The following is a 13,710-nucleotide window of genomic DNA, read 5'->3' on the forward strand; positions in this document are numbered from 1 at the left end:
TACAGGAAGTAAACAAAAATAGTCAGTGATGACATTCGAGAGTCCAGTGTGGAGTGTGGTTTGATGTCCATGTCCATTGAAGGCGATAGTAGACAACAATGGACCGATTCGTGTGGTCAAACGGTCTGCTGGAAATGAATGAAACGATGGTGATTCAGCAAAGAGGTGTCAGGCTATATGACGGAGACGAGAAGGTACAATAACTGTTTTTATCTGTTGTATCAGGTGAAGGTGTTCTGGTACAATCAAGTTCCGCTAAAGTAAAGGCCTTAAATGAAGTTCTGAAGAACATATTATTTAATTTTGATATATTTTAAATATAGTTTTATGTTAGTACTTTATCTAAATGTGGTGATTTGTTAAGATGGTTCTGTAAATCACGGAGAAACGCAACGAGCTCTATGGTGTGTTCTGGCTTTGACACGACCTGAATACACCTTTATAATGAATGTGCAGTTATAATATCGATGTGAACAGAGTAAAGCACTTGTTTAATATATTATTAACATGAAAAGTAACACAGGCTGGTTATTTGATTCTTTTCTTGTTTTCTAGGCTAAGCTTGATGTGGGGACTGTTCTTCTGAGCACACACCGCCTCATCTGGAGAGACCAAAAGAATAATGTAAAATAATAATAATACAACTATGCAACAATATCTGTTTGAGAGTTTGCTGAGTAAATGCTAGATAACTTGCATTGTCATACAGTTTAAAAAGTAAACCAAATGTTAATGGGAACATACAATTTGTAGGTTGTAGAAGGTAGCCTGTATAATAAAACCCCCATTAATAAATTTGATAGAATTTCTTGAGATTTGCCTGGAGCAAGAATTAATTATTAAGCAAGGATAAGCTCCCGCAGCCTGTGAAACAGAGTCACTTCATCTTTGTCCCAAATAACAAGTTAAAATCAATCCCACTTTTATTTATGTATTTGTATCGGCTGGTGGGTTTTAGTGAGTATTTTAGTTGTTGTTTTTTTAAATTAGGCTGAAAAACATTCAATACAAATCTGAATTTGTCTTTTCCAAAATAATAGATGGGAAAAGGCTATGAAACAATTGGGAATCAATGTTCTTATGTTTGCCTGGTTCTCTCTGCAGGAGTGCTGCATTGCCATTCCGCTGTCACAGATTGTTTTCTTTGAGGAGCAAGCAGCAGGGGTTGGCAAGAGGTAAAATGAGTGAAAGCAGGAACACACAGCTGTTTCATCAATCCATTAATCCTGTTATATCATTTTTATATCACACCCTCTCTTGTATCTCCATCTTATCTGAAGTAGTTTAATTCCCTTCATCCTAATCCAAGAAAGGGAGAAGTTACAGACACTACTTCTGCTAGAGTGGTCCTCTTCCTGTACACATTGGTGGTTATTACACTATCAACCAGATAATGAACCCTGAGGGATTTACCTATTCTGATCATTTGAAAAAACAATGGCATTACAAATTATGAATGCAATGCTACCAACAGGTTTGCTTTAAAGTGCAGTGTATTTGCATTTATAATCTATTAGCATTTAAGAGGGCACAATTTGAGTATCATCCCTGTTCTGTCTATAGCAGCAGTTCTTCAGGATGCACGGGAAATCCCAGCATATGTTCTTCCTTCACAATGAAGTGGGCTCTATTATTGTTAATGTGCACTCTGTCTTCCCTGTTTGATTGCAGTGCTAAGATTGTGATTCACTTGCACCCTGCCTTATCCAATAAAGAGCCTGGGCCATACCAGCAGAGCAAATACTCCTACATAAAATTGTCCTTCAAGGAGCATGGGCAAATTGAGGTATGTCAGCCTAAAATACATGGCTGTTCCCTATTAATATATAGTATATAGTATATTCTAAAAATACATTTTACATTTTGGGACATGTTCTTGTTTGTCCATAATTGTAATCCCCTTCACGAACTGTGAAGATTTAAATGATATGCTGACCACGGAGATCCAGGGGAGCTCGTGAAAGTCTTTCTCTGTGCAGTTTTACAGGCGGCTGTTGGAGGAAATGACACAGAAACGATGGGAGCAGATGCCAGTGTCCCAGCCCATTCACACTGGTACTGCAGGGCTGGTAGGAAGACACTTTTAGTACTATGCGACTCCCCCTATGTACCTGAGTGTAGTAATCTTCTTTGTTCCTTCATACAGCATTTAGGCTCTCTAATACACTGTTTCTGATAAGAAAAGGTCTTGTTCTTGTAAATTTACAGGAACTGTAGAGAAATTATGATCCCAGTCCCAATTAAGGTCAGTTGTTCCTGGACACTGTTTAATACTAGGAGGGGCAAGGCAAGGGTTTTTAGTTATTCAACTCCCTCCCTTTGGAATTCCACCCAAATCTGTATTAGGAACGCTGCTCCCATTGATAATTCTTTTATTTTGTGCTTTGGTTGGCCACAGTGTGGAGCTGTTTTTACATATTTTGGTGCTTATGTTAAAAGGCCCTACAGTCTTTCCCAGTTACTTATGTCATATTTCTTTAGGACTTTACAGTGGTCGCAACCAGGTATACAATTACGTGCATCTGGAATATCCAATGACAGTTTCCATTGTTTAAAATGTATCAATTACTATTTATATGTATTTGGTTTGCTATTTTTAACTAACATCAGATAATTCAGGTGATTTGGTTCTTAATCTCAAGCTGAGAAGTGATGTTTGTTTGAGATTGGTCTTCTCTATGTTGCACTAAAGGTAGCATGAATTGCAATAAAATAGACTGTATAAAATAAGCAGAAGGCTCCTAATACTGTGTAGTGGCCTTGGTGGGCATACGCCTGATACTTCCTTCCTTCCTTGTTCCTTGTTTGACTCTCAGGCAGGAAGGACCAGGGCAGTTGGAATTGTGGGTATTGAGAGGAAGCTGGAGGAAAAGCGAAAAGAGATGGACAAAAACATTTCAGAGGTGAGAGAGGGGGGGATAAGTCAGCCCAGGGGTCAGCCATCTGCCTGGGTGGCTTCACCCAGTTTCCTCTTCTGTATCTGATACTAAAATGTTTTAACTGATACATTACTGCCTTATAAAGTGGTCCCCCAGACAGACTTATTGGAAAATCCCGGAGCTAGACCTAATATTACAGGTACTGGAATGTTTTAAGTTCTCTTTTGGTTGAGAAGGGGAAAAAGAAAAAAAAACTTTAGCCACCTTGGCTATAGACATGTGTTTTGGCATTGCACATGAGATCTGAATAATTCAAAGAGAGAATCGAATATGCCCAGCTGTACATAATAAAGCTGTAATTCAATCAGTGGTTTCTGTGGACATGTGAAACCCAAGAGAACAAGTCATTGTTTGTAGGACCTAATCTAAGATGACAGCTTTCTTTATATATGCAAGATTTAAACACTTGGTAATTGGTCAGTAGTAAGCAATGTTAGTCCAAGAAAAGTATTCCTTACTGCTGCATAAGTTCTATTGTTTTCTAAAAGCATGTTTCTAGGTACTTCTTCAATTCACACTTTTGTTTTTCTTGGAAGACAAGGACCACACACAATGCAGACCTTGGAGAAAAAGCAGTCTTTGATTTGGGAGGGAATAATTATCTTGTTAAAACTTACAGTTACTGTTACTGTAGTCTGTGATGCTTTTGTTTACATGTTGTTTTAATATTTGCGTTTAGCGCCCTGATGAGTCCCAAGTTCATATTTCTCTTTGCACCAGATGTCACTCCCACAGGTGAGAGAGAAGATGCGGTCATCTGATCTTCCTGTCCACCTGATGAGGAAATATTATTGATCTCTTCCCCTGTAGATTAACTTACCTTCATTAAATTCAATGACTTAAAACCACATAATGGCCTAGTAGGAAGAGGGTCTGTTTCTATGTTGCAAATCTCAAACTCAGTTGTACTAAAGACATAACAGGACTTGCTGAAGCAATATTCAACATTATTATATTGCCCGGTTATACAGATTTATGTAAAGATTTAAAGAAAAATTACCTCTCACTACCTAAAACTGGTTTATTGATTATTCTTTTTTCCATTATTGGATTTCATTGATTTGTTGTACCAAGGTGGCCTGAGTCCAGAAAATTCATATATTTTGTAAAGACTTTTCTGGTCATTTGTCAAATTCTATTTTTCTTTTGGGAGCATATACATGATTCCAGTTAGTTTTTTTCCCCACCCTGAGTAGGGAGCCTCAATTACAGAAAACACAGTGGACATCTGGGATTGCTTTTTTCTCAACTTCTAAAGGGAGTTTATCAAGCATATTCTAATGAGAGTATCTTGACACCTGTATACATTGTGCATACCTCAAATTTGAACAGGTCGCTGTCCTTTCCTTCTACACACACAAAAAAGGAATGGTAACCTCGCCATACAATTACAGGAAAAAGAAAAACAATGCACAAAATAAATGTTTGCATGTAAACAAAACAAAAAAAGTAGTTCAGTTTGATGGTTGGTTTTTCCATGGCGATGGAGTGGGAAAATCAATTGTCCAGGGAACAGCCCAATAACAGACACTTTCTTTCCAGTAATCCTAGTGAGAGCTGACAACAGTGGAAGGCTTTGACTGATATGAAAAATATCTATTTGGTAATTTATGGTAGATCGCAACATGGGATTAAAATGTATCATATGAGGCCTGGCTCCATGCTTCTGGTTTGGTTGCAGAGAGGAATGATGGATTGTCTAGTGCCCCTGCATTTTCGACAAGCCTTCCTGTCTCTACTGTTTGTTGCTGATAAGAGTGGAGTGCTGCGGCCCTTTGTTTATCAGAGGAAGTTCCTGTTAGGTGTGTGCGCTTGGCTTTTGTTCCCAGCCTCTCCCACTTCATCAAGGGGCAAGGGCTGAAATAATAGAAAACAAGCTGTAAAGCCTCATTTTGGCAGGAACTGTCCCCAGCATGCTTTAAACTCCTCAACAGGTTATCAAGAATTATTAAACTGGGGTCCTCAGTCAAGCTTGGTAAACTCTCGCCTAAGGTAAATCGGTGTGTGCCAAAACAAAATTAGACTTGGCAAAAATAAACGTCCCTAACTCAAAATCCAAGTGTTTTAAAAAGTTGGTTGACTGACTTGTCAATCTGTCTTTCTCTTCCTTTCTGTTTTTGTATGCTATGAGGGTGAAAAAAAAAATTGCTTTTGTACCCTTAAAAATACAGATATTTTTGATTGCTTTATTTGCGTGATGCTGTAAAAAGAATAAATCCACTTCACATGGAATGTTAAAGGAATTTGATTTTCAAAGAAACCAAGGGTTAAAAAAATAATAAATGTGGTTTGTGTAGACGTTTTTACAATTTTCCTTCAGGTTCTCATGCAACCCCCCTCTCTCCCACAGGCTTTTGAAGATCTGAGCAAGCTTATGGAAAAGGTAACAGAAGGCACATGGGTGTCATTTATATATGATTGTCCTTATTATTGGATTGAGCGCTGTATTGTACATCACTTACCCAATATTTGTTTCCTCAGGCAAAAGAGATGGTGGAATTATCTAGGTCTATAGCCAACAAAATTAAGGACAAACAAGGAGACATCACAGAAGATGAGGTGATAAATGTGTTTCCTTCTCACCTTTTACAGAGTACAGAAGATGGTGGCGAAGGGCTTTGGGCTGTTCTTATTTTGTTTTCTGGGTCATTCTTGACTTCTCTATATTCTTTCAACATGGGTGAGATGTCTAACAGTGGTCCTCCAACTTTATCCTTTACCACCTCATCAATGATCTTCAAAATGCAGTGTCTCTAATTACCTTTCCCTGTATACCACCACCCTGTCCCAGTCCCAGTCAGCCTCTTCTATGAGTGTGAGCTACCTTGGTTATCTGACCTTGTACATTATGGAGAGTCTTAAGCAGAAAATCATGCAGATATTTACAATATGTACCGTATTTACAAAATACAATGAAACAATGGGACACAGATTCTTGAACATTTTCTTGAACAGTTGGCTAGCTGCTCCCTCCCCCAACATAATTGAATCCAGAGAATGCAGGTCAAAATACAGAACTTGCAAAAGCAGGGTTGATGTTTCTGCAGAGCTGGGAAACGTGATCTGCAGGTGAAGTGTCAACTCTCAGCTATCGGGCTGTGCGGTTGACAGATGGAGGTGGCCCAGGCTAGTGGTACTAAGTGAGCTTGTCTATGTGAGCTGAGGTTCTTTTCTCCCAAGCCGATCAGAATTAATTGCCTTTCACAGGGCTAGCTGTGCCCAAGCCGATTATCACCCTGTCACAGGGTGGGCCTCTATTGTGTTCTCATTTTTTTTGAGGGTGGGGTGGGGAGGGGGATGATCAGGGAAGATTGAGTCCAATTAAATGTCTGGGAGTGCAGAAGGGTGTAATTGTCTAGTTGAAGCCAGTCCGACTAATTCAAGTATGGTAACTATGCTGCTTGTTCCCAAGGCGTGAATAAGCCTGTAGCTTTAAAAATACAGGCATCTTAACCATATTGGATTAGGCTCTCTTCGCCAGCACACAGACTGTTAAAACACTATTGCTAGGGCTTAATCAATGTTTTTCTTCTATCTCCAGTTTACATGAATTTCAAGTGTCATAAATGTATTTTACATTATAACTCAACCATATGTTTTAATTTTTTTTCAGTTATGCTGTGCTGTTTCTTATGATTTTAAAATTGTATGCTATTAAATACTTGTTACATGGCAACAGTTAAATGGGGGTTTTATTTGGAATTAATTAAGAGTAACATAGATCCAGTTTGGTTATCTTGAATATCTGATTCCTTAGACACAGGAGTCCATGTGGATCAGAGTTAAGCTGAGAAACAATGAGCAGTCCTCTGTCCTTAAGTGCTTCATAGCTATTTCAGTTGCTGATACAATTGTGCAAATGACAATACATTACCATCCTCTTAAATCTAGTCTCCCCCAGTCCTGATGGAATGCAACAACATATTCAGCATCATTACTAGGCCTATGTGGCATGTATTTGCCAGCACCAATCTGTAGAGGTACGCTGGCTGTAACCGTGTATAATAGAGAGAGATCATGAACATTTTATAATAGGAAAATAGTAAAATTGTAGTCTGCTGTTTTTTTGTGTGTGCATGATCCTCTTTCCAATGATCTTTCTAATGCTATGCCTAAGAGCATGCATATATATATATATATATATATATATATATATAACAAAAGCTCTCTTTACTTACACAGACTATCCGCTTTAAATCTTATCTTTTGAGCATGGGCATAGCGAACCCAGTCACACGAGAGACGCATGGCTCTGGGACGCATTACCACATGCAGCTAGCCAAGCAACTGGGGGACATGCTTTTGGCCCCACTAAAGGTAAAGAACAATCTTACTGTGTGTTGTATCCTAATCTGTATTGGCTCAGTTTGGTGTTAAGCCTAATTTCAACCCTCCCATCAGCATTTAGGCCCTGCGATTCTGTCCTGAAGATATCGTTGTCTCTTTCAGACTGTTTAATCAGTGAATCTTCTCACTGAGCAGTTGAGCTGTGGGCAGCTGAGGTCAGTCTGGTTAACCTGAACTTGAAATCAGAGTGTAGCAAGCAGGTTAAAAAGGGGTTAGCATTGAAGACTGTCCTGTCTAGCCCATTGACCATGTCAGGCTATTGAGCCCTGGAGCACTAAGCTGAAGCAGAATTAGTTCAGCAAGGCTTAAGAACCTCTATACTTGTCAGTGAGTGCACTGAAAAATATGACTTTCAAAAAATAAGAAAACAAAAGGTGTATTTGGGGAGATATTTGCTTGAAATAAGTGGAAAACATCTGCCAATGGAACAAGACAAATTACACTAGGAAAGATTTCTTGAAACAAGCATATATATGTAGGCATCTAAAAATGGCAGGTATCTTGAAATGAGTTAAATAAAACAAATGTTGAGCAATTCTGAATAAGGAACAGTTTGGAGAACCATACTACTATCTCAGCTTCAAAAATAACAAATATGTTCCAGTGAAATATGATCTCTCGGATGTCAGTGCACATTACTCACTCAAAGCAAACGTTTGAGAGCTCTATGAATACAATATCCTTGCTGTATTTTCATTTTCATTTTTGTTTAAGAATATATGCTTAAGGACACTTACCTAGACAGTCTTTGTGCTAAAGCATATTACAAAAGTGTACAGATTAACATTTTAATTATTAAGCAATTTGTACTGAATTTTCATTATAATGTGTTTCAACTATACATTGTTGTCCAGGATTCTTGAATCAAGCAAGTCTTATTCTTAAAACCAAGATTATTAATCTTGATCTATGTCTTACCAAAATACAATGTCATCTTTCAATTTCTCCCTTGAGTCAACAGAGCTTGTTTCACTTGAAACATCACAAAAAAAAATAATGTATTTGCTAAATGAGATATTCAAGTCAAGTGTTATTATAGAATACAGATAGCTTTAGCTTGTTATGGAAATGTATCTAAATTTAAGGATGGTTAGAAGTTTAGCCTGGAAACAAGATCAGTATACTTGGTAAGACTTATATTTTCAAGCAGGTGTCACTCACCTGTTCTGTGAGCAACTGTGACTGCTCCTTAATTTATCATAACACAAATGTCTGTGTGATTGTGTCTTCTCAATGAAGAATAATATTGGTATTGATTTTAAAGGTCTTTATTTATTTATTTATTTATACAAATTTCTCTGAAGGAAAGAGGAGGTATGATGGCTTTGACTGAAGTGTATTGCCTGGTCAATCGGGCTCGGGGGATGGAGGTAAGGCTGCTAATTCGGTTCCATTTCCTAGTAAACATCTTTGTTGTCTCCTCTATTTCAGGACATTTTGAATTGAAATTGTGGATGTTGTTGAGAATTTGAAGTTCTTCAGAATAACAAGCTGACGGTTTCATGAAACTGAATTATATAATGCATTCTTGAGAACGCCATATAGGCCATATCTCCACATTTGAGATTATTTTCCTTTTCCTGTCTTTCTTTCTTGAATCTTTCTTCATTCATTTTTTTTCTGTTATTTTTTCTATTTTCTTCATGTCATTACAAGGGAGACTACAGTGAAATATCAGTGTCTGTATTAAGTCACTCTGAGAATTGAAGACCAGGCCCTGACCCAGGTCTAAACCAAGTCCCCGCTGCCACCAGGAATCAGCTGGCAGTGTATTACACTGCTTTTAATTAGGGAGAATGGGTAATTAGATGTGACTTTGATCCAGTTTGGCCCTGATATAAGCAACTTGGAATTAAGGATAGCAGAAGCCATCTGGAATCTTACACACTCTTAGCATTTAGAGAGTATCCCTGGATTACTATTGGGCTTGAGAAACTAGTGTACATTTTTATAAATTTTTACAGCAAAATGATATTTATTTCTAGGTGGTTTGAACCTCTAAGTAATTCGCTGCTTTAGCTGCTTTTTTGCAATGTGGAAGCCTATGCATATTTTATTATAAAAATAAAAAATAAAAATAAAAAATCCACTCTATTACCAAACCTTCAAATCCTGAATGATGTTTTGGTATCGCGGTGATGACAGCACAGTTGCCTATGGATGTTGTCACTTTGCAGAAGCGGTAAAGGAAATCCTGGATGTTGAAACCCTTTACTTAACAGGTTCTAGATAGATCAGGGTGGCTATGTTTCATGGGCACGAAAAGGGTATAGGAATGTGGGAGCTTGACTAAGCAGCGCAAAGAGAAGGAAACTTCAACAGCAGTCATCGTTGGCCCCTCATTGTGATTTCCTGCTTCAGGAAAGCTCTCCGGACATCAGCACTGTCCTGTTGCGATCGCAGCAGTGCACACACTTGTCATGGCTTTTTGTGTTGGTTTCCTTTTAGTTGCTCTCCCCAGAGGATCTGGTGAATGCCTGTAAAATATTTGAGTCCCTGAAGCTGCCCTTAAGGTAAGTGAGTGGGCTGTGAGAGTAGAAAGTGGTTAAAGCAAGCTACAGGGCCAGCACTGCACTATTGAGAGCAAACTGTTTTGATAAGGCTCTTCTGGGTCCCATTTTTATATATATATATGACTATATGACCTCATAATCACAGTTTTTAAACTTTTTTGTTTGCTTGTTATGTTTAATACAGTTTATGGAATGATAGATATATACAGTGGCTCTGAAAAGTATTCACCCCCTTGGACTTTCCCACATTTCATTGTGTTACAACTGGAAATCAGTGGATTTCATCAGGAGTCTTTGCCACTGATCAACACAAAAAAAATCTTCATGACCGTGGATAAAATGCCCTGTAGTTAAGCATAAATGATTGCAATAATACTGGAAGTTTGAAGTGAATCTTTATTTTTTATTCAAGGCTCCAGTCTGAGGCAAGTCTAAGCTTGAACTTAGACAAGTTTGCAATCTATGCACATGAAACTGCCCACCCGCCAAAAGTACCCATTGAAAACGTAACACAAATGTATGTTACTGGCAAAAACATTTTAAACTTTGTATTCAGTAAACACTGAGGAGGCTGTATTAAGGTGTGAAATCAAGGAGACTTCAGTAAGGTGTGAAATCAAGGAGACTTCAGTTTACATGTTGATCATCCTCAGAAACATGGGAGGCATAATTGAATCTGTTTCTCAGAGAATTCAGATTGTTTCCTTAACATGAGCATTTAACATCCTTTTTAGGTTGCGCATTTTTGACAGCGGGGTTATGGTCGTTCAGTTGCAGTCCCACAGCGAAGAAGAAATGATCGCTTCTGCACTCGATAATGTAAGCTGCCTTTTATTTCCTGTTTGGCCAGTATTTTGATGGTTCCATTAAAACACATTAAAACACAAAGAAACTTCAGACTTCAGCGTTAAACACAATAAAGGCTTAGTATTAATTGAGAGTGTAACAGTGGCAAGATGTTCCAAACATTGTTCAGTACGATATCATGCATTAGCACATTGGGGATGCCTATGGGATGGGATATTACAACCAGATGTTTATGTGGGGAAAATAATGCGTTTTGTTTGGAATGTCTGATTTTAGTTTTCCACGCAGTTCAAAAGGCAAACATCTCGCAAGCATTCAAGCAATAGTCAACATCAAACTTCCGTTATCTTTCAGAAAACTTCAATTTTTCATTCATAAACAATTGCATAACAGTGCACCAAGGTATCGCATTGGACACCTGAGATAATTGTATGACAAAAATGTCTCCGTTGCTACTATGAGGCTCTTTGGGACCCTAATTTGTTATTGCCCTGCAATAATGTAATAATTGTCCTGTCCTAAATAAGACTATTCATGTATACTGTGTAGAAGTTTTTAGGTTTTTTGTTTGTAAATATTTTTGATTTGTTTATTAAGAGTCCATTTTCTTTTCTACAGGTGTCTGACAAAGGCTCTCTAACATCCGAGGAGTTTGCAAAGCTCCTAGGACTCTCAGTCCTTCTGGCAAAAGAGAGGTACAATTATTGCTATTAGTAGTGGTAGAAATGTAGTTGACTTCTAACTGAGCAGTTCTATTCATGATATGGTTTTATTTGCTTTGTCATCATGCAGGTGTGCAAAGGTAAAACTACATGTACAAGAAAGTAATGGTAGTTCAACTTTGAATATGCCCATCATTATGATTGGAATGTTAAACTAAATTGCCAAAATTGTCAGGCCTGCTTTTGACCTTTAATATAAACTAGTAAACTAGTAAAGTACAGCAAAATTCTGTATAGGTATACTGAAACCTTAAAGTAGACTGAGCAAAGTCCTGATGGTGTTTGTGAAATGTACAATATATGGTAAAATTGCTATAGTCTAAAAAAGGTTAAATTGTATTTTTTCTTCATTCATTAGCAGACAACTTTATCCTTGGGAGACTTACAGTTTACACAAGAAACATTTTAAAGCATTACAAAAAATCCAGTAATACAATCAGAAATACATTTTAAAGCATAAAAAACAATCGGTACAAAATACAACAAATGTACAACCTACTACAATGAGGCAACAAGTGCAGACATAATACAATTCAGTCCTAAGTATGTGTTAAGGGGGGGAAACCACAGTAAAACAACAGAAGTGTTAACAATACAAAAGTACACAGAAGCATTGTTAAACAAGGTGCATAACAATATTGAGCAGCCCAGGAAATTAATTGCAATGTGGTGGAGATTTAAAAATGTGTTAGTTAATCTCCAATATTTGATTTTCCTGCTTTCTTTGCAGGCTGCTTCTTGCTGAGAAAATGGGTCACCTCTGCAGAGATGATTCCGTGGAGGGCTTGCGGTTTTATCCCAACCTCTTTTGATTTGGAGTGGCCAATTTACTGAGGTTTCATGCCATTGTTGTATCTCCAAGCCTCCACTCCAAAGGATTGTGAGGTCCTCTTGGAGTTCACAGTCTGACGAAGACCTGGTTTGAAGGCAGTGTGATTCTTCATTGGTGGTGTGGACTACACCTGTACCAAAACTCTGTACAACGTTTGGCGCTTCAAATTGCTGTATGGTGCAGAAGTCACAAAGCTGAATACTAGTTATGAATTTATACTTACGGGACAGTTATTACTGTGATACTAACCTGTGCTATAATATGTCAGGAATGGGATTGTAGTTTTCAGTTTATCCCTCTTAGGCAGGGGGGCAGGGGCTATATAAAGCTGTTACATGTCAGAAGAATGATAGCTTGAAATTATTATCTTGCTTAGTTGGACAACTTGTGGGTTACATTTCTGCTGTTATTATGCCTCATGCTAGGGGTACTTACAATGTCCCTAATGGTCGCAACTGAATGGTTAAAATTAGATTGTTAATTCTAGCACTTGGATCTTTCAGAGGTCCTGCCTAAAATAAGAAGGCAGTTTTCTTCCTACTTGGCATTAAAGAGCACTCCTTCCCTTGGCATATGGGGCTTGTTTCCTTATTGTCAACTACTTGTTCTCATGAGTCCTGTAAAGATATCTTGTAAAGCTCTTCTTCCAGACTGTACAGACATCTGTATAGATGTCTTCTGTGACGTTGGCCGTCATTCCTCTGTGAAATCCAGGTAGCTTTCTATATATAATACATATGCATAGTTTTTACAAACTTAATTACAATCTTGTCAACATATCTTGTCTCGACTGAAGTGGAAGTTTATTTTTGGAGCTGTGACAGAGCCTTTATCATTATATTAGTCTCCACTAATAAACCTAAAAGTTGTGACTGAATCCTATTAAAGTTTTTGCTCTACCCATTTGTCAGGGTGTAAGAGACTGTTTTAACTCTGCTAGGTTTATTGTAAATCATACAATAAATAATCGATACCTAGTTGTTTCCCAATGAGCAGGGCATTATCCTAAATCCCGTGTTCCTTCTGTAGCAGAATTAATAAGGGTTAGAAGGTGCACTAGGATCACTGTCTTGAAGCCATTGATATATTTTCCATTCATGAATAACCTTAATTTCTTAAGAGGGCAGAATCAATTGAGACAGTTTAGAGAAGAGTATTTGTATGTTCTGGCATTTTTGTGAAAGTTTATGTAGACCTGGAAGCCTTTCAGGTGACATAATTGAAAAGTGTTGTCCCTAACTAAAAGAATAAAGGAAAAAAAAAACAGTCTGATGATAAATCCTGTTTTCTGTTATAAAAATGGTTCTGTGTATATTAAAACATCCTCATACTCAGGTACAGCTCACTTTATTATTGCACATTTGTTTTGCTTTTCATTTTTGTGATCTTTCCTCCATTCTTGGACAGATGACAGATCTGGCTCTTAATCTCAATTCTCCAGTTTCTCCAAGCAAGCTTTGAAAAAACAATAAAAGGAAATAATTATGGCAGTTAAATGACCAAGGAGCTCTGTTTTAAACATGTATAATCCAAAAAGATTAAGTTATTTG

The 13,710-nt window shown here is 37.7% G+C and overlaps 1 protein-coding gene across 1 annotated transcript; it reads left to right on the top strand.

The window, feature by feature from the left end:
• Positions 1-6: 6 nt before the first annotated feature.
• Positions 7-13,429, top strand: vps36 (vacuolar protein sorting 36 homolog). Its single transcript, XM_066699887.1, has 14 exons — positions 7-194; positions 556-624; positions 1,105-1,175; positions 1,672-1,786; positions 1,980-2,069; positions 2,817-2,903; positions 5,290-5,322; positions 5,421-5,498; positions 7,122-7,256; positions 8,591-8,656; positions 9,735-9,799; positions 10,534-10,618; positions 11,225-11,301; positions 12,059-13,429. Exons 1-14 carry the CDS (start codon positions 99-101, stop codon positions 12,138-12,140), a joined length of 1,149 nt encoding a protein of 382 aa, XP_066555984.1. The 5' UTR covers positions 7-98; the 3' UTR covers positions 12,141-13,429.
• Positions 13,430-13,710: the final 281 nt, after the last annotated feature.

Source organism: Amia ocellicauda, chromosome 3 (genome assembly GCF_036373705.1).
Source record: "Amia ocellicauda isolate fAmiCal2 chromosome 3, fAmiCal2.hap1, whole genome shotgun sequence".
NCBI classification, from domain to species: domain Eukaryota; kingdom Metazoa; phylum Chordata; class Actinopteri; order Amiiformes; family Amiidae; genus Amia; species Amia ocellicauda.